Source organism: Carassius auratus, chromosome 28 (assembly GCF_003368295.1).
Source record: "Carassius auratus strain Wakin chromosome 28, ASM336829v1, whole genome shotgun sequence".
Lineage (NCBI taxonomy): Eukaryota > Metazoa > Chordata > Actinopteri > Cypriniformes > Cyprinidae > Carassius > Carassius auratus.
In genome coordinates this window covers 8,402,560-8,424,118 of record NC_039270.1, presented here as the reverse complement: position 1 = coordinate 8,424,118, position 21,559 = coordinate 8,402,560, and the positions used below count along the sequence as shown (strand labels likewise).

Here is a 21,559-nt window from a genome sequence, read left to right as displayed (position 1 = left end):
ATTGTTATTATTGTTGTTATTATTTTGTTCTTGTGAGACTCGCAAACTTTCTCCCATTATTTTGCTACAGTTTTTGTTTGTTTGACTCACAAGAAATATCTAAAGTAATCATATTTATTTCCAAAAAACGAATTAATTGACACTTGAGATTATTTAGATACAAGATTATTTAGGACAACATCGTACTCGATAGACGCATTATATAACAAATAACAAACGATCGAAACATGGCATTTATATTAAATAAATAAAACATAATCACACTTTTCCCTCAAAGCATTTCACAAAACGAAGATCGACAGGTTTCAGAAAATGAAATATATTGTTCAGAATTAAACGTCATGAACACTTTCTGGCTGAAAGTGAAAGAGAGGCGCAATGCCGTTTACAAAAAAAAAAAAAAAAAGTCCTGATTTAATTTTCATTCATCATTCAGATTCAGTATAAAACTGATAATTTTGGTCCATGTCTTCAGTAATATCAGGAGATTCTGTTACCGAGTATTTGACAGCTCTTTAGTTTTTTGACTTTCAGCACTTTTTCTGATCTTTGTGTTTTCTTGTCTCACACATCTACAATGGCACTTTGGAAATGTATCGCTCTGCTGTGTCCGTTTCTGTTTTTCGCCCAAATTTGTTCAATGCCAACAAAATGCAAGCAGATGGATCTCGTGGAAACAACTCACAGTCTACTTGAGAATATGGTAAGTTATTTATTTATTTATCTTTGGTTGCTTTTCATTCCTTTACCTGTATACATATTAAACTATATCTTAACCTGTGTCGTGTCTTTTCTTACAGGGAGGGCTTTTTCCTCGTGAATGTTTAAAAGAAAATGTTAAAATAAGCTTCCCGACATCTGCACTGCAATCAAACGACTCCAATCAGGTGAACTAGCAACACATCAAGACTAGTCTTTCCATCATTAGATTGTCTAAATGTATCTGCTGAATACTAGGATACTTGCTAGAACCCAGAATGATGAAGGAGAGCGGGTATATAATGTTTTCTATGTTATATATGTTTCTTTGCAGAACATTGGTGTAGCAAAGGCAGGGTATAAAATCATGGAGCACATTGACTACCTGTTTGCTAACGACAGTCATCCAGAATCCTGGAACCAGAAGAAAGTGGAGGATTTCCAGAACATAGTTTATCGTTTATGTGTAAGGGAATCATATATTTTCATATAATTTCACAGAAGAATATATGAACATGCCTGTAATCTCACATTTCTCAACCGTGTGTAGATTATGGGGAGAAAGCACGAGCGACCCGTGGATGATCTTCCCACAACAGGAGATGCTCTGAAAACCTACTTTGATAAACTGGCCTCTCTCCTCAGAAACAAGGTACCAGACCTCATTGTACAGCATGCGTAAAATATGGTTTACATATCACTCTAACAAAATATTGTCATTCAAGCCCATGGGTTATGAATAATTGCTTCTTTTCTCCTCTTTCAGGACTACAGTGTGTGCGCGTGGGAGGTGGTTCGAAAGGAGCTCCTGCTTGTTCTTAATCTCACGCTTAACCTGACGTCATTCTGTAAATTATTCTGAGTAGTTGGTCGTAGATTTATTTATTTATTTATTAAATGTATTTGATTATTTATTTATTTGATTATTTATTTATGTATTTATTTATCTGATTGATTAATTTGTGTAATTATGATTATGTAAGATGATTATACTGAACACTCAATAAAACTGAAGACACTGAAGAACTTATCTGAGTATAATTTACAAGATAAAACAGAGAAACAAACAGAGACATTATTAGCATAGCTGCTGTTCCAACCAAGTAAAATTAATTAGTTTAACCAAAGATAATGAATAATAATGCACATTTGATCAGATGCAACTACACTCACAATTTAAGATATACATTATTCGAATGCTTGGCGAAAGAGATTTATTTTTAATCTAGCTTTAAAAAGAGAGAGTGTGTCTGAACCCCCGAACATTATCAGGAAGGCTATTCCAGTGTTTGGGAGCCAAATGTGAAAAAGCTCTACATCCTTTAGTGGACTTTGCTAAAGGAGGTAGAGCTTTTTTGCATTTGGCTCCCAAACTCTGGAATAGCCTTCCTGATAATGTGGAATGAGAGGGGTAAAAGAGTGACACTTCATCACAGAGAATGATGCAGCCTGCAGAAGAGCCGCATGGTTGTTGTCACCACTAACCTAAGAAAAATAAAATAATTTAATTTCTTCCAAGGCTCATATTTACAAAATAGAGACTTCAGGGAATCCATACTTTGGTCTCAAGAGACCAAGGAAATCTTTCGGATCCAAATGCATCCAACATGTTCTGGTCTTGCTGGAGGAGGAGTACAGTGAGAAGTGCTCAGTAGCCACAGTGACGTTCAGTGGTAGTAAAGCTTTTATATAGGGATGAATGAGTGCTGAAGGTGTGAGGGAGTTGTGCTTTATCAATGCTGCCATGAATCCACTCACTATATGTGATGTAATACAAAAATCTGAAACAGAAGATGCCTGCTAAAAAATTTTTTACCAAACAACTTCCTGATGATTATTAAAAGGATTAGTTCAGGCAAAAATGAAAATTAAGCCATAAATTACTCACCCTGAATTCATCCTAGGTGTATATGACTTTCTTCTTTCGGACAAATTTGGTTGGAGTTATTTAAAAAATTGTCTTTGATCTTTCAAGCCGTTTGATGCCAGGGGGGTTTGCACTGCATTGGTCCATGAGAAGTAAATATAAAGTGCATCCATTGAAAAGGTGTCTCACACGGCTCTGGGGGGTGAACAAAGGTGAGAAGAGTGTCCTGGGACAGGTGAAGGAGTGAGTGGAAGCTGGTGAAGCTACTCGGGGACAGCAAAGAGGAAAGCAGGGAGAGAATGCTTAACAAATACATTACTTTTTTAGCCATTCTCGATCACATCTTTTTTTAAATGACATATTGTCAATGAAACAACCTAATTTCTGTAGTTTGTTTTTGTTATGCAAGTAAAAAATGAAATAAGTTAATTATTCATTTTTGTAGAGTAATTTATTTGTAAATGAGCCGGAGTACTTTGAGTACTTGTTTTGCATATTCACGTGCAAATAAAAGAGAAGAAACAATGTACATTGTAATTGTTTTCATGCAGCTTTTAATTCTTTCCAAAACTTTCTTCTATACATTTGTTTTTTTTTTGTCCTGTAAACATAATAAATATAATATAATATAATATAATAAATAAATATATATATATATATATATATATATATATTTTTTTTTTTACATATTTAAAAAAATTGTGCTATACATTACTGAAAGTTCTTTTTACAACTATTTACAAGCTTAGGTTTAATATCAGAAAAACATCCGTTTTAAGCCCAGCCCTGCCTCCATGTGTTCTGGGGACAGGAGGTGAATCTCTTGGTGAAAGCCCAGCACCTCCTCAGAGACTCGGAGGACAATGGTGGACAGTGGAACGAGGCACGTCAAACTCTCTGGAGACCACTCTGTATGATGTACCACTGACAGACAGAAGAGAAACACCAGGGTCTGGATTGTGGCACCCATTCACTTCTCAGAAGATCCAGCAGCACTGTCAGGGTCTCCCTGCTCAGCCCAAAACCATTAAAACCTGTCCAGCACTGGCACATTCAGCTTTATCCTGCAGTACAGGGGTCTGTTTAGAGTTATGACGATGTAATCAGCAGAAGAAATATTGACATACTTTAGTAAACTACATTTAGTAACTACCATATTGGGGAAAACTACTAGTCAAATTTAAAACCTTAGTTAAAGGAATAGAGCACCCAAAAATGTAAATTCCAAACCTGGAACAACTTGAGGGTGAGTAAATGATTACAGAACTTTAATTTTTGGCTGAACTATTCGTTAAGTAAAAGTATTATCTTGCAAAATACCTAAGGTATTGAGAGTAAAAGTAAAGGTAAATGTATACAGTATTGTTCAGAAAATTTATCTATCTACAGAATTACATTTTGCATTAATATTTGCATTAATATCTTTTCTGTAACTTCTACTTGTATATACTATAGCATACATGACTTGAGACAAGCCTGTTAAAATAATTGATGCTTGTTTGCCTATACTACACAACTTCTAGTGCAATATAAATACACAGCAAAATGGATTTAGATCATATAAGTTTATTAGTTCACAACAAACATTCAGGCTGTGTGTGATAACAGCAACATGTTGTGTTATGAAACAAACAAATAACAAACAGAATTGCATTCATCCAATTTTTTTTTTTTTTTTTTTTTCAGTAAATACACTCATATTACCTTAAATATTTAACAAATTCAGACCTGCCAACCTTGGACTTTTTTATTTTTGAGTACCATCAGCGTGGCGGGTGGTCAGGCGTGCAGGGGGATATGGGTTAATTAAGAAGAAAAAAAAAAAAAAAAAAAAAAAAAACCAACACTTTCATTAAAACTCCACTACACCTCTGCACAGGGCTGGGCAATATGAGCAAAATTCATATCTACATATTTTTTGGCTGATTTGCGCTGTACGGTAGCCTATATCTCTTGGTATTTTGGATTAAAAAAATTGCCTACAGTGAATGTAGCATTACGTCCAAAAATTGGGTTAAAATAACATTACATTGTAACATTGCAATCTAAAAATAAAAAATAAAATAAAAAAATGTTTAAAGCAGAAGTTAAAGTTACTAAACTAAAAATGAAAATAAAATCACAGATTTATTGAGTAAAAAGGCCATTCTGATTAACCCCATTACACTTTACATTTAGTGCTTTTATACAAATACACTTCCTTGTAGGTTTACAATTCTACATGCGTCACATTTATTGTCAACTACAAATATTTCAACAAAACTGCGCTTGTTCTATATTAAATCTGTGGAGATAAGCGGAGAATCGCTAAAGCAGAAACTCATGCACTTCTGACAGCAAAATGGAAATTTTCCATTGTTTTGTTTTTTACATTTACAGATGGATAATATACCTGTGAAATGTACATTATGCATTAAGGAAAACAGCACATTCCAAACACATTAAACAGTGCGTCTCTTTCAGCCTCACACGCAGCCTTTCTGTCAGAGAGAAGCAAGCACAAGCCGCATTGATTTGAAACTATAAACTATAGGCTACTAGGAGAGAAATAAAAAGCAGAAATTACTGAAATGCAAAACAAAAAAACCCCGCTATGATTGTTTGAACTCCACCTTTTTCTGTTGCTTGTTTTGAATACTGCGCGTGGAGTAGTGAGGTGTCACTAGATTTTTTGCGTAGTTTAGAGTGACAAATCGCACCAGCATGCTGGGGGAAGTCGTGGCCTAATGGTTAGAGGGTTGGACTCCCAATCGAAGGGTTGTGAGTTCTAGTCTCGGGCCGGACGGAATTGTGGGTGGGGGGAGTGCATGAACAGCTCTCTCTCCACCTTCAATACCACGACCTAGGTGCCCTTGAGCAAGGCATCGAACCCCCAACTGCTCCCCGGGCGCCGCAGAATAAATGGCTGCCCACTGCTCCGGGTGTGTGCTCACAGTGTGTGTGTGCGTGTGTTCACTGCTCTGTGTGTGTGCATTTCGGATGGGTTAAATGCAGAGCACAAATTCTGAGTATGGGTCACCATACTTGGCTGAATGTCACTTCACTATCACTATTATAAGGTGAAAATGTGTAGCAGGTACGCAAAATGCGGCAGGTCTGCAACATCATACAAACAGTGGTTGTCAACTTTTCTTTACAAAAATCTAAATAACTAAGAAGGCAGCACAATTTAGCAAAAACCTGTAGGGGACAGGGTTTGTCAACTGATCAAATGAACTTAAGAACTTAAGTTTTACTAAAAAATTACAAGCGGCCGAGTTTCCTTCCTGTTATGAAGATAAGATAAGAGTCACAACAGCATTATTGTGCTCGTCACATTTTGGGTGCCAAATTAAACAAAACCAGTGTTCTGTTCAAACAAACCTCTTCCAAACACTCAAGTTGTCACTACCATCAAGAGACATGAAAACACACAATATTGCTAATTTACACTAAACTGATGATTTTAACCTTGTCTGAGTCAAGAGAGCCAAATATAGTAATCTCTTCAGTTCCTAACTTGGTTGAAATTTAGCACAAAGTAAGGTAGAGAGTGCATCAACAATGATCATATCATGCACCTAATTGTATCTCCACATAGGCCTATTACAAATGACATTCCCACTCCTGACTGCAAACCGTCATGCTCTGAGTGATAAGCCTCTGCCTGAAGGAACAATTTAGCCAAAATTCTCTCACTTTTTGCTGAACTACCCCCTTTCAAGTCCGAAACACTGCACGATTTTCAGCTGTCCCAGACAAATGATTGGCATCGTGAAACAATCTTGGAGATTTCAGTGATCCTGGCTCCTAATCGGCCTATGATAGTTTTCTGACAAGTGTCAAATTCAGCATGATCATCGCAATGCATCGGGGTCATCATCGTACAGTCTACACACATCGTAGCCAAGTTTATTAGATCCATGTCACATAGTGTGACATGCAGTGCTCTTAGAGAAATAATGAAATCATGCAGTGTGTTTCGGGCTTAAGAAGTTCAAGAAAAACAGCATGAAATATCCATCAACATTGGTACAATCCATTGTGAGAAACCATTAGAAGTACTAGATACAATCATTAACTCCCTTGGGGAGAACTGACCAGCACAGAACATAATGGAAACAGATCAAAAGATATAAGGCCACAGTCACTAATAATTTTTTAGTGCATAAAGTTCGCACAAAATTCTTGCCAGATTCATAATGAATATCAACCTCTCCTTGTTTTGTAGAGGTGCATTCTCATCTGAGAGCAAACAAAGTTAGTGCAAAAACTTTGCAAATTTAAAAAAAAAAAAAAACAAAAAAAAAATTATGCTATGGATGGATCATGATTTATGTATAAAAATATTTATGCACAGCTTTTAGACAATACTTAAAACAACAGTACCGGTCTAAAATCTAAGGACACTTCATTGGTATAGTGCTTCATTATGTTCAAGTTGGCCAGCTAAAGATTTAATGCATCCTTTCATGGACTTAAACCAACCAATTTAGGTCTGTTTGCGCACTACTGTCCTTGTCAGTTTGACAAAAAAGAAGATCATGGTGTCCAGAGGTTTGAGGTGACAACCAATGAGAAGCTTGCGCAAAGTGTAATCCCCTGAGTAGGCAGTAATGACAAAGTACCTTGGTTGTTACACATTACATTCTGGAAGTAGAAATCCATTCCATGTCAGTGTGGCGGTCAAGTGGACAAGTTGTACAGCAGGGCAGATGATTTAAGAGGAAGTATATCCATCTTCTCAGTATTTAAGCTTGGGTTTAAAACTAGGTCCAAGAACTCTGTTGTCTGGCTGGACAGCAGTTCATTCAAAATTATCATCTACATAGGAAAGAGGTGAAGAGGTCATGAGCAATAAGCATGTGTATCTTAAAAACCATTCAAACCAAGAACGACAACTTTATTAGAATCCACACCAATAGAGATTGGTGATAGCTTGTCTCGCATGCGTATACACCGGTTTACAAACCTGTTGTCCAACACAGATATCATTTATTGGCATGGTTTTTCTCCAAATTAACTTGATAACATAGTCGAGTGTTTGAAGTTACTTTTTTTGTGACCTTCCTATATTGCTAACGCAGTTAGCTGGATTTGATTGTTGATGATTTGGCATGATCTTGGATTGTTTGGTTCTTTGAAGCTCATTCTGGAGTTGTTTTCATAGCAGCCGGTCCATTTTTGTTTTGGTATGTAGGTAAAACAGGTATGTAGGTAATAGGGATGGGTCATGATGTCCTAACATTCGATTAGTTGAATTAATGATAGAATATCAAATAGGTTGTGCGATTATGGTCTAAAAACAATTCCCCATGTTTTTGGTGCTGATGTGGTGGTGATGCGTTCATGTTAGCAGAGGGTATAAGTATGTAGGGTATAACAATATAGACATGCATTTGGCAAATAACGGTTACTTTAGACGATGTCAAATAGGAGTTCTGTGTGGCTCATCATCACCCCCGACAGGGTAAGAGATGTGCTGAATCTGTATTAAGGAAGGCACGGAAAATGAATAACGCATTCTGCGGAGCCACTAAAGGCACATGATTAGATCACTAGCGGTGGCCAGTTACAATACTGTACATAAAAGTTCAAAAGTGTTGTCAAACGACCGGTACTTCAGTACCAAGTTGGTACTAAAAAAATGAAAATGTGATGGTAGCAGATTTCTTTAAGTACTGGTGGTACCGAGTACCCGGTCAACCTGGTTCTTGACGCATACAGCGCTATGATTTCCATGAAGCAGAAAACGAGGACGGAATCTCAAAATCCAGTCATGAAAATGAAACTAACATTTTAATATGAACTAGTGTTGTTTTAATATGAACATTTTAATATGTTCTGCGAGTCTCTGTGTATGAATGAATGGCAGAGACGTGTGGGTTTGTTTACTACATATACTGAAGCGTGAAGCTTGCAGTAATTTCAGCATCTGCCGTCTCAATGAGGACATAAATACATCAACAACATCACTAGAACTGTTCTAAGTCACTTCACAAGCATTTGACAGATTCATTTGATTAAAACCAAAGGAAATTTTAAAGAAAATCACACAATATTTCTTCCATGTTTTAATTTAAATAGCAAATACCCTTTATTTACCAAAAAAATTAAATGTTTAAATTTCATAAATTAAAAGAAATTAAAGTTGGGTGAAACTTGTTTACTGTTTTTCATAATTACTTGTAGAAAAACTTTAAACACAATTGTAAATAAGTACAAAGAATGGCATTGGTTTTATTTTTAGTTATTAAAAGTGTTTTTTTTTTTTTTTATTAGAATATTTTTGTGTTTTGCTTTGGTAACGAGAATCGTGGATTTTCACTGGTATCGAAACAGAATAATGAAATTTTGGTTCCGTGACAACAATAGTGGTAAGTTCTGCCAAGTGCTACTCCAAGTGTTTTTTATCGCGAATATCGAAAGTAAAGCAAGCACGCATTCAAAAGTGATTTCAATGCCGCGCATATTAATAATGGCTCCCTGATGCACGCAATGTAATACAGTATAATTACCCAAAGATATTAATACGAGAGAAAGTGTTGAAATTAGGGCTGGGCAATATATCGAACGATATGATCATGCGCATCTGGTCAGTAAATCTAATTCCGTGATTACCACTAAATCACCATCACCTGCTTTCAAATAAAGCGACATTTAATAGACAGAGCCATAGATTACTGACAGGCTACGCAAGATCGCGTTCATTATCCCAGATGAATAGCCATCGATTCTACCCATCCCTCATTTATTACCTTTAGAGGTTCTTTTTTTTTTATGGAAATGTTCTAGCTTTATGAGCAGATGCTTTATGGTATTTGATAGACTTATATCCATTATGTTTATTACGTTAAATTGTTTCAGCGTGTTTCAATCATTATGGCTTGAGTTAAGATAGGTATCCCCTAATGAACTAAACAGTTTGCTATCAAAGATTGAAATCGTGAAAGTTGTCCTTCACTCTCGATTTATGGGTGTAGCCTATACGTGCGTGCATGTGTGACGATAATGAAAACTGAGATCCCACAGTGTGACATGATCATCATGTTCGTACAGTCTGACGAGCAACTATCATAAAGGACTATTAAAATGACGTGTGCATCCGGCTTCAGATGAGAAAGAAAACATCCGAAATGGTGGGGTATTCACAGGTTTCACAAGCACTGTCCTAGCGATAAATACACATTACCACAATTCTGCAAGCAAATAAAATCAGTTTGTATCTTACCTCAGCTCGGTGAAGGTAAACAGCTTGAGGATCTTCACCACGGACGGACAGAGCTACGGCCACTAAAATGTGGAGAGGTTTCTTCCACTGAAAGTTTGATTTCTGATAAATACAGAGAAATTATTTTTGCCACGGTTAATAAAGAATAAGTTTCATATAAATTCATATTTTCTATTGATGCATGAGTATGCATTATAATATTAGTTAATATAATGTGTTTCAGACACACACCAGATTATAACATCAGTAATCGTCTTCAAGTGATAAACTGTAAGTGTTTCAGACACACACCAGATTATAACATCAGTAATCGTCTTCAAGTGATAAACTGTAAGTGTTTCAGACACACACCAGATTATAACATCAGTAATCGTCTTCAAGTGATATACTGTAAGTGTTTCAGACACACACCAGATTATAACATCAGTAATCGTCTTCAAGTGATATACTGTAAGTGTTTCAGACACACACCAGATTATAACATCAGTAATCGTCTTCAAGTGATAAACTGTAAGTGTTTCAGACACACACCAGATTATAACATCAGTAATCGTCTTCAAGTGATATACTGTAAGTGTTTCAGACACACACCAGATTATAACATCAGTAATCGTCTTCAAGTGATAAACTGTAAGTGTTTCAGACACACACCAGATTATAACATCAGTAATCGTCTTCAAGTGATATACTGTAAGTGTTTCAGACACACACCAGATTATAACATCAGTAATCGTCTTCAAGTGATATACTGTAAGTGTTACAGACACACACCAGATTATAACATCAGTAATCGTCTTCAAGTGATATACTGTAAGTGTTTCAGACACACACCAGATTATAACATCAGTAATCGTCTTCAAGTGATATACTGTAAGTGTTTCAGACACACACCAGATTATAACATCAGTAAATGTCTTCAAGTGATATACTGTAAGTGTTTCAGATACACACCAGATTATAACATCAGTAAACGTCTTCAAGTGATATACTGTAAGTGTTTCAGACACACACCAGATTATAACATCAGTAAACGTCTTCAAGTGATATACTGTAAGTGTTTCAGACACACACCAGATTATAACATCAGTAAATGTCTTCAAGTGATATACTGTAAGTGTTTCAGACACACACCAGATTATAACATCAGTAATCGTCTTCAAGTGATATACTGTAAGTGTTTCAGACACACACCAGATTATAACATCAGTAATCGTCTTCAAGTGATATACTGTAAGTGTTTCAGACACACACCAGATTATAACATCAGTAATCGTCTTCAAGTGATATACTGTGTTTCAGACACACACCAGATTATAACATCAGTAATCGTCTTCAAGTGATATACTGTAAGTGTTTCAGACACACACCAGATTATAACATCAGTAATCGTCTTCAAGTGATATACTGTAAGTGTTTCAGACACACACCAGATTATAACATCAGTAATCGTCTTCAAGTGATATACTGTAAGTGTTTCAGACACACACCAGATTATAACATCAGTAAATGTCTTCAAGTGATATACTGTAAGTGTTTCAGATACACACCAGATTATAACATCAGTAAATGTCTTCAAGTGATATACTGTAAGTGTTTCAGACACACACCAGATTATAACATCAGTAAATGTCTTCAAGTGATATACTGTAAGTGTTTCAGACACACACCAGATTATAACATCAGTAATCGTCTTCAAGTGATATACTGTAAGTGTTTCAGACACACACCAGATTATAACATCAGTAATCGTCTTCAAGTGATATACTGTAAGTGTTTCAGATACACACCAGATTATAACATCAGTAAATGTCTTCAAGTGATAAACTGTAAGTGTTTCAGATACACACCAGGTTGATCAGGTCCACAGCAGCGCAGGAGTCTCCAGACTCTTCTCAGAGGCCTCCACAGACACCCAAATATCACACCTGCCACAAGATCACATCAGATACACTATAACTGCGTGAACGAGCACTTCTCAGTGCTAAACATGTTTAAAATGGGATCAAACTAGACACTGACTAGCTTACAATCACTTCTGTTTAACCGAAAGCATCAGAAAAGCGCCGTGTAGCGCACGCGCCGTGAAAAGAGACGTTGTTTCGCTAATGTCCACAGATAACTTATATTTCGATGTTATTCTGTATTTAACACCGTGAGTCTCCACCATCAGCACCGATATCTTTATAGTGGATGATAACTTGATTAATTTCACCCGAGTAACATTAAATTAATCCCGGAGAGTCTCGTCGAGGTAGGAAACAGGTTCAGCGCACGCCGCTACACACATCCGAGCGGTTCAAAAACACACCGAAGTCAAATAGTTTAATAATAAAAGTGTGCATCACCTCTGGAGCCGCTTCCCGTGCTGGAGTTTGGTGTAGCCATCAGTGTGTTCATGTATCCGTCAAAAACTTTGTTCACACTGGTGAAAACTAAGTTTAACTAAGCTTAAGTTTCTTGCGTTTTTATCTCTTAACAGTCTCGATCCATACCCCATTGATATGAATGTGCTCCGTTTTTTATTACTAGGTGCACGGTTTAATGAAGGTACATGGAAACCCCGAGGCGCGTTACACTGGGTGACAGCCGTCGTGCACGAGTACTGATGACACACACCGCGAGGATGTGTTTTTATTGGCTAACAGAAAGCAGCACACTTCCGCAACCCGTCCAGTTACTGTTGAGGCGGCAAAAAATAAATAAATACAAATAAACCAAGCCATGTGCAGTTACAGTGTAAAATGCCCTTCATTCATTAAAATGGACAATTTAATATGCGTTTAAAATGTTTAAAAACGTATATTAGGTTTGTTTTTTTGTTTTTTTAAATCTGCTGCAAATTGGAAAAAAAGTAATTTTTTTAATCAATTAAATGTTTCATAAAAAATATATTATCTTACTTGTCTAACTTCATAAACATAATAATGGAAAACACATTCACTAAGTTATTTTAAAGAAATGCTTACCTTTCAAAATTCTCCTCACTTAAACTCTGCTCTCTGTTGCATGAAGGAAATGAATGAACTTCACTATTTCTTTTTCTTTTTTCTTTTGGCAAATCGCCTTCCTGTTTAAATCGCTTTAATCGACGACATCTTTTCGTGGGTGTTGGAACCAGTATCTCCATTATACTGATTAAATATCAGTTGATTTAATAATTCCTGAAGAGAGAGATGAACACGCTGCTGAGAAGCGACTCTTTTCCCGCGCGTTTCTTCTTCTTTGGTCTCTCTTCGGTTGAAAGGACACAGCATCGCCACCAAGAGGTGAAGGACAGCTGTTTATCGACTGAACAGCATCGAGGATAAAAGAAACTAAATCTGATACAAGTCTAGAATAAATGTTAAAAACAGCAAGGGAATACAGTTAAGAGCTGAATTAGGCATATTTAATATTTAATGAATTGCTTTTTCAAAATGTGTGGAAATACTGTTTCTGCTGCCAAAGCAAGGGAAGAGAGTTGGAAAAAGATAGCTGATTGTATAAATGCATGAGTTAAACAAATTCAATATTAATAAAATAATTATATGTATGATGTAGGCTATGTGTGTGCATGTGTATGTGATGGCATGGGCGTTGTAGTGGGGGGGAAAGTGGACCTGACTACCCAGGGCCCCGTCTAGGGAGAGGGCCCTTTGAAATCCCAAAAATGAATTCGCCCCCCCCCCCCCCCCCCCCCCCCGCTTCCTAATTGTGAGTTGTTTACCTTAAATAAGTAGCTTTTGATTCAATGTGTGTGCTATTGCCTAGTGCTATTGGAGTGGTGGAAAGAGTGGCAGCACAGTGTAAAGTTACTAGCCCTACTATTGCTTATAATGTGTGATATATTCTCAAACTCCTTAATAAATTGTCTGCCTATATTTCTGCACATGTAGATGTGCCTAACAATATCACTGTTCTCATCACTGATTTCGCAAACAAAAAGACTCGTCATTGGGCATTTACTGGGATGTAGATTACATCTCATTTGACTTTTATTTATTTTTTTATAATTGAAATTTTTTTCATTATGGCAGGCTTAGCTTATCTGATTGGTTTCTGAGGGTACAGTTGTCTCGTGTTCTCCTGTTCAAAAATAAATGTTTTTAATTTAAAACTTGCATCAGTATCATGGATGAAAATGTTAGTATGCAAACCCGATGTAGCCTAAGGTTTAAAGGTATTTGAGCACAAGTAGGCCAAATAGATTTAAACACTATACTTGTTTATATTCAATTAAAAAATCATTCAAAATTGAATTTTCATTTTGATAACCCGCATCGTACAATGGCATGTGTAGGGGGCCCACTGACATTGAGAGTATACAGGGCCCAGAATTTGGTGCTACACCCCTGTGTGATGGCAACACTTTACAATAAGGTTGTAATTGTTTAGAGAACTTAATGCAGCTAGCATGAATTATCACTGAACAATAGTTTTTCAGCATTTTGTTATTGTAACAAATGTTTCACCTGAATTGTTATTAACTTATACTCATGCTGTTCTACAGACACCTTGTAAGACATGTATGTCATATACAGGTTTGGAACCACATGAAGATAAAAAAAAAATTATGACAGAATTTAGGGGTAAAAATTTTGATTAAAATATTATTGTGTTGTAACTGTTACTTGTCTCCTGATAATAATAGCTTTGATAAATGGATGTGAAATTATTCTTTACAGGAGCACTTTTGTGATGCTGCAAGTGGGAGTGGATTTCTTGCTTAGCTGGAAACAGCACAGAACCACATCCTGTCGTCCTGAAAAAAAGACAGAGACTACTTTCTCCAAGGGGGTCCAAACGCCATTGACATAGACTTTGTTCAGTGATCAGTAACATACATTCAGCCAGGGTGTTCTTAGGGGCTGCAACTGGTGCAGTCACACCAGACTCCACACTTGGGGGGTAAACGGACTGAATAAGCCCCCCCACCCAGGAACCCTCCTTACTTTGCACCGGGCCTAGCATCAGATAAGTATGGCCTGGCATTCATGGTTGATGGTAATGAATGAGATGCTGTGGTTTAAGCAGATAAATGTAAGCACTATCCACCTTTTTCCTCAAGGCGGAAGTAAGTCTATGGGTGAGATTTCTGTTTCATTAGCCGCTATAACGAGGAGAATAACAACGTGCATTAAACGGTAAAACTGTTTGCATTACAAACAAGTTTGTTCTTAATATAGATAACAGATTAAAATAGTATGACAGGACACATCAATTTTCAATATCAAGCAACAAAACAACAAAACAAACTGCAAACAGCAAAGCAAATGAGACTGGAAGCTACACCCATAGAATTTACAAATGGCGGCACCCATTTTTACTTCAGGAAAAATGTGGATAAACCTAATGAAATTCAGAATACATATGGACCAAATAAGAATATGTATTTTGTGCCTTTTCACTGATTTGCTTTAACATTATGTTTTAATTTTTGTAAGAACATGTTTCCTTGTATTGAAAACACTGAATGTGAAGACATTTTGGTGCAGGGATAAAGAGTTACTGTGTTTCAATTTAAATAAATAAATGTAATCATGTATTGATTTGTGGATTTATTTATTTATTGTCATATTAACATTCCAGGAGTGTTAAATTTGACTTTTTTGCAATGCAGGAGAGTTTTTGTAATGCTAACTCAATACACTGGAGTTAAAATATCAACAGTTAAAATCTTTCTTAAAGGTGTTAAATTGTAACTCTTTACACTGGTGTTACGGAAAAATCAACACTCTGTGGCGTGGACCAGAGTTGTTTTTTAACTCTGTACCGTGTACATATAACTCATTCATAGTGTTAAACCTGTAACTCTTTGAAGAGTGTTAAAGTAACTCTGAAAAGATTGGGACAATATGCACACTTTTTAGGAGTTGATTTTAACTCTGCTAGAGTTGAATTAATACTTGCAATTTTGCTGTGTATGCACAAATCTAGGTAGTGTTAGTTCTAATCTCTTAATAGCGAATATGTTTGCATTTGCACGCACTCTATAAATGAATGCAGCAAAACTGATATGGACCATTTAACTTTATTAGTGCAAAACATATAACATTGAGGCGGTGAGCGATAACAGCCACATGATGCATCATGAGACAAATTTTTTCTTCACAAAAAAGCAAAGCCAAAAATGTGCACAACTGAGCTTGAGTTTAAGTGCAAGTAAAGAATAAGCTCAAACTATAAGCTAAAAACATGACGAATTTCAAAATCAGAAGGTGAACCAATCAGGCCAGTCAGCTCTGTCAAAAACCTTTAGTACAGGGTTTTCTCCACTCATCAAATGCCCCTGAATTACTTTATTAAAGTCTTCAGGATAACTAGAAAATTACAGGCAGGTGAGTTTGATCAGTGGCTCTAGAGGGCCGGAGTTGAGCAATCCTGCTTCAAGACAAGCAGCAGTCTTGCCTAGCTTCAGATACAGGCTTTCACCAGATAACAAACTGAGAGGACATATTTCAGCCAGTCACTATTCCTAATTAAAGGTCAGTTTCACAACAGCAACATTGTGCCTGTCACATTTTGGGTCTGAATATAAAAAATAAAGTTTTCTCATAAACTCCAGTTAGGAAACCCACAAGTAATAATAAAGCATCACTAACTTTCAATGCAGGCACTTCCCTTGCACAAACTACAAATACTGTTCACAGTGAGAAAATGTTTTTCAAGACTCCTGAAGAAATCTCACACTTACAGGAATTTCAGGCATTTAGGGATTTCCTTAGAATCCAACCGGACAGGTTTTTAAAAATAGGTGTGTGTGTATAATGTTAGAGGGCCCCTATACTGTTGGTTTTATTATTGCCTCTTGATGAAATAGACCATTCTGGTCTTATTTAAATGAATTTAAGTCTTTACCTATTAATTTCCAATCTGGTTTGATATTTTAGATATCAGAGTTTCAGAGTTAAGTAGAGCAGGGCATCTATACAATGATAATGTCATGCACCTAATTTTATCTGCATACACTGTAAAAAATTATTTAGCAGTTTAGTTGTTTCAATGAATTTTTTTTTGTTGACACAACTTGCAGTTACTGAATTTGTTCATTCAACTAAACATTTTTAGTTTTCAGTGTCTCAACTAGTTTGAAAGTTGACTGAACTAGGTTATTTGACCTCATAACTTAAAAAAATTTGTTGACTCAATTCAATAGCAATATCACGTTCACAACATCACTTATCGCGAGATCTCGTCATTCTCGTGAAGGCTGTTGAAGACAGAAGAAGGTCGTCAGCCATTCTAGTCAGTTTCTCCTCAAAGTTTGGACATTTTACTACAATGCAACTTTGGTAAGTAAAATATTCGTATTCATTGGCTTAATGTGTAAAATTACATTTGTTGTCTCAGAAGAGTAAGTATGGTTTAAAGAGTCGTATATTCTGTATGTAAGTTACTGTATGTAAATGTTCGTTTCGCGGCACTCTGAAGCCTCAAAATACAGGCGGTTCCACAGTATTTTCCTTATAAATATTAAAACAGATATTCTCCCATGCGGGACAGCGGAGCTGAACTTGTGTGGAGAACGATAAAAATACAGTTTGTATGTATTATTTGAGCCCAGGGCTGCGTTAGAGACCGTTCAAACACAGCGCGAGAGCTCAACGCGGATCACTGTATGGATTAAGAACGGCGGGAATTAAAAAAAAGAAACTGCTCTAAACCTGACAGCGTAAGACATTCGTCAGAATATACATCGATGAAAAATTAGGGGACAAAAAGAAGATTACTACTCGAACTGTGTCTTTTCTGCATGTTATAAGGGAAACGAATAAGCAGCACAGATGAGCACCTCCCTCAGAGTTTTTCTGGAGCGCGTAACTTAACGTTACATTTGATATCGCTGACATAAGCCTAGTTCTGATGATTTTTTACAGTCTACGGTTCAGATGAAGTTCTGAAGGTAGCGTTACAAACTCTTCTTTCAGTTTCCTGAAGTAACGTTAGTCATTCAAGTGCCTCACTAGAACCTAGAACCCAGTGTAATGCTGCGTGAATATCTGTTTTTATACAGTCTATGGTGAATATACGGTCATAAGTAAATTGCATACGTTCAAATCTATATATTTTAGAATAAAAGTAATAATAGCATATATCTTGTATAAATAGAGATACAATAACGATCGACACAAAGGTGTTAAATTTCCTTTTATTGTGTTATAATTCTGTGTTTTGTCATTTAAAAGCATGGTCTGGATGGTATAGTTTGTCCTTGGCATTTAAAACAAACTTGTCAATACATTTGACTTTCTCTGTAAAGATTTATTTATATATGTATGTTTATTATTTTACAGTGTTTGAACATGTTTTTGTATTTTTTCATGTTTATGATATTTTGGAATGACTGAAGATTCAGCGCAGAATTCAATAATCCTGTGGATGGACCACAGCGAGTCCTTTTGCAGTTATCCATCAAAATGCTATGCAGACATAATGGAAATGGCATTTACATTGTAGAGCTTGGACAAAGTTGTAAGTAAATTTATTTATTTATAAATGCACATTTATTGGAGTCTATATGCTTTACGATTGTAAGGCCCTGTTTAATGCATCCCTTTGTTTTTATTAAAGCACACAGGCTCTGTGCAGGAATTCATCAAGGACATGACTGTTGGGATCACGCTTGTGGATGACCAATCTGAGCACCATCAGTCTGCAGTGATGTGGTCCAGGTAATAGAAGAAGAATTGCATTGGAAAACAGCTTAAAATTTTTGAGAACATAATTTGACATTATTTTCCCTTCAGTTTTATTGCGTGAATTGTCTATAATTGGTATTTAAAATGTCTTTATAAAGTGTTCAATTTATCTTCATAAAACCACCAGAAACCCTGTTCCCCATTCTTTATTATTTTGCTGAATACTGTTTTGAATCCTGAAAAATATTCAGTGCTAGCATATTGGCCATTAGCAACTTTGCTTAAAGGATTATTTCACCAAAAAATTAAAATTAGGCCATGTTTTACTCATTCTCAAGGCACCCTATGTGTATATGATTTTCCTCTTTCAGACGAATCTGATCTGAGTTTAATTAAAAATTGTCCTGGCTCTTCAAAGTTATTTAATGGCAGTAGAAAGGTGTGTTTTTTTCTCAGCAGTCCAAAAATAGTCAAATAAAATGCACCCATCCATCAATAAAACGTGTCTCACATGGCTCTGGGGGGTGAATAAAGGCTTCCTGTAGTAAATCGATGTGCTTTTTGTAAGAAAAATATCCATATTTAAAACGTTATAAACACTTTTTTTCTCTTCCACTGACTATCATACGTGCAAGCCTAATTTTCTGATTTTACTTCGTGATTGGTGTATTGTTGTCTCTCCTCCGCTCTTCCGTGTTCGTCACTAATCATCGGTGCATGCATAACCCCTATGTCCTATTTTCATCCACCCGGAATGGCTCTCACGAAAGTGAGAGAAAAGTGTTTAAATATGTTTTGAATAACATTTTAAATATGTATATTTTTTTTACAAAAACACATGGATTCGCTACAGGAGGACCTTATTCGCCTCTCAGAGCCATGTGAGGTACTTTTTATTATGAATTGATGCACATTATTTTACTACTTTTGGACTGTTGAAAAAAACACCCACCTATTGCCATAAATATTTGTTTATATAATCCGACTGGATTTGTCTGAAAGAATGCCATGAGGGTGAGTAAAACATACATGGGTTAACCAACCCTTTAAGAGTCATGCTTTACTCTGAACATGCAGTGCAACAGACTATTATTTAAAAGGAATACCTATTTACACCAATATATTTTCTGATCATTGTATAAATGGTGTGACAGATTAGACACTTAGAATTGCATTAAGAAAAAAAAACCTGAATATGTTGTTTTGGTTTGTCACATTTTATGTAATTCAGAAATCATGTAGAATACCAGTGAATAAAATAATTTTCCCCCATTTTTAGCATAGTTGGTTCTGGGGGTGTATTTTACACTTTTTTCTTCCCATGGAATTTGAAACTCTTTGTGTTCAGCAGAACAAAGAAATTTGTACAGGCTTTTAACGGTTTAATACAGGAAGTTATTTTGAATGTTTCTAAACGAAGCCGTTGAGGAGCACCATTTACAGTTGACTTTCATTTTTTGTTAAATGTTTCAAAATATCTTCCACTTGAAGGTGAATTACAATTTGCATTTATTGGTAGCTGTTCTTTTAACAAAACACACAACTTTAATAGTGTATGTACATATGTGTGTTCATTTGTTATAAATTTATTAAGTAATGTAATATTTTTTTCTTTTCCCAGCCATCCAGTGACATTTAAGGATGTTGAGAAAGAAACTGAAGAGGGCATTCTGATTGTAACTGAGGAACAGCAATGTGATGTGCTTCCCAAGGAATAACCAACATTGGTCTCATTTGGACATCCTGTCATCACTGACATCTCCCATGTCCCCAAGGCATTTGGACTCCTAATGGGTCTGTATGCAGTGAACATCCACTACCTCCAGCGCATTAAATACACCATTGAGGCTATGCAAAAACTTGTGAAGATCAGCTGCTCCCACCATGTGCTCGCTACAGCGGCAGGAACTGTAGGTGTGGGGGAGTGAATGTCCAGCGCTCTCTCCACCCTCAACACCACAAATAAGGTGTCCTTGAGCAAGGCACAACTTCTCCCCGGGCGCTGCAGCATAAATGGCTGCCCACTGCTCTGGGTGTGTGTTCACGGTGTGTGTTCACTGCTGTGTGTGTGCACTTTAGATGGGTTAAATGAAGAGCACAAATGTATGTCATGTCACTTTCACTTTTCAGTGTTCATGATGTGTCCATCGGCTCCACAGCACTCTTTCTTAAAAAGTAGTGTTTTTTTTTTTTTTTTTTTTATAAGGAAATTTAGGTTCTTTTGGGCCTTTCACTACATTTTAGAATGTACATTAAAGTTTATCATGTCATGACTTGGAATATGCATGTTCTCATGTAAACAAATGTTGTTTCACCTCTCATTTTCTTAAACAGTATGTACACATTTTCAGTATGTAGCATTATGATGGGGGACGAGTTTGGAAACTTTCAAGATCCTTCTGATGTTAACACTTCTGTCTGGTCATGTTGTGCTGTGAAATTTAGAATCTGACTGTTTAGATCTTTGTGCTTCCATGTGCATTCATTCCATTTATATCTTATTATACAGAAGTACAGTACACTCATTTTTTGTAACTAATTGTGATGTTATATACATATATCTTGGTTTCTCATTTTGACCATGACTTGCATTATGGTGGGGGGAGTGCATGTGAGCTTGTACAGGGTTAATATGCAGAGTTCAACCTTCTGATTTTCATACTGAGTTATGAAATTAAAAACAATCCCTGTGGTTTTGATCTGATGAATTGAAATGCAACTATTTGTTTCTCAATCCCATGCCAATGTTATTTATTATACATCACACTTTCAAGTGTCGGTTCAGATCTTTAGACGTGTGTTTGTATTTTGCATTTTTTTGTTTTGTTTATCAATTATCAGTTGATGTGTTGACAGCAAATTGCTTGTTCAATTTAAATGTGAATGAAAGTGTTGTCTCTATCATTAAAAAATTACATTAAAAAGTGTTTTGTCATCTTTATTTAAACATTTAAGGCAGTGGGGTAACATTTGTTTATGATTATTGATCTAAGTAAAAAAAAAAAAAAAAAGAAAATCCCTGTTGACACAACATGATTTAGTTGACTGGACTAGAAAATAATAGTCAAGTCAACTTAAAGAAATGTGTTACCTGGACTGACTCCACTCTAATTTGAAGTTGTTTCAACAAGAAATTTTTTGTCAAGATAACAAAAAATTTTTAGG

At 36.0% G+C, this 21,559-nt stretch overlaps 1 protein-coding gene and 1 long non-coding RNA gene across 2 annotated transcripts; both read left to right on the top strand.

Annotated features, from left to right (window-relative positions):
- Positions 1-482: 482 nt before the first annotated feature.
- Positions 483-1,561, top strand: LOC113046550 (interferon alpha-17-like). The gene is made up of 5 exons (XM_026207363.1): positions 483-703; positions 801-887; positions 1,034-1,165; positions 1,250-1,351; positions 1,466-1,561. The coding sequence occupies exons 1-5, from the start codon at positions 578-580 to the stop codon at positions 1,559-1,561; spliced, it is 543 nt and encodes a 180-aa protein (XP_026063148.1). The 5' UTR covers positions 483-577.
- Positions 1,562-18,168: 16,607 nt separating this feature from the next.
- On the top strand, positions 18,169-20,055 carry LOC113047617 (uncharacterized). The gene is made up of 3 exons (XR_003276320.1): positions 18,169-18,227; positions 18,327-18,427; positions 20,016-20,055. It is a non-coding gene; the product is annotated as an uncharacterized LOC113047617 (long non-coding RNA).
- Positions 20,056-21,559: the final 1,504 nt, after the last annotated feature.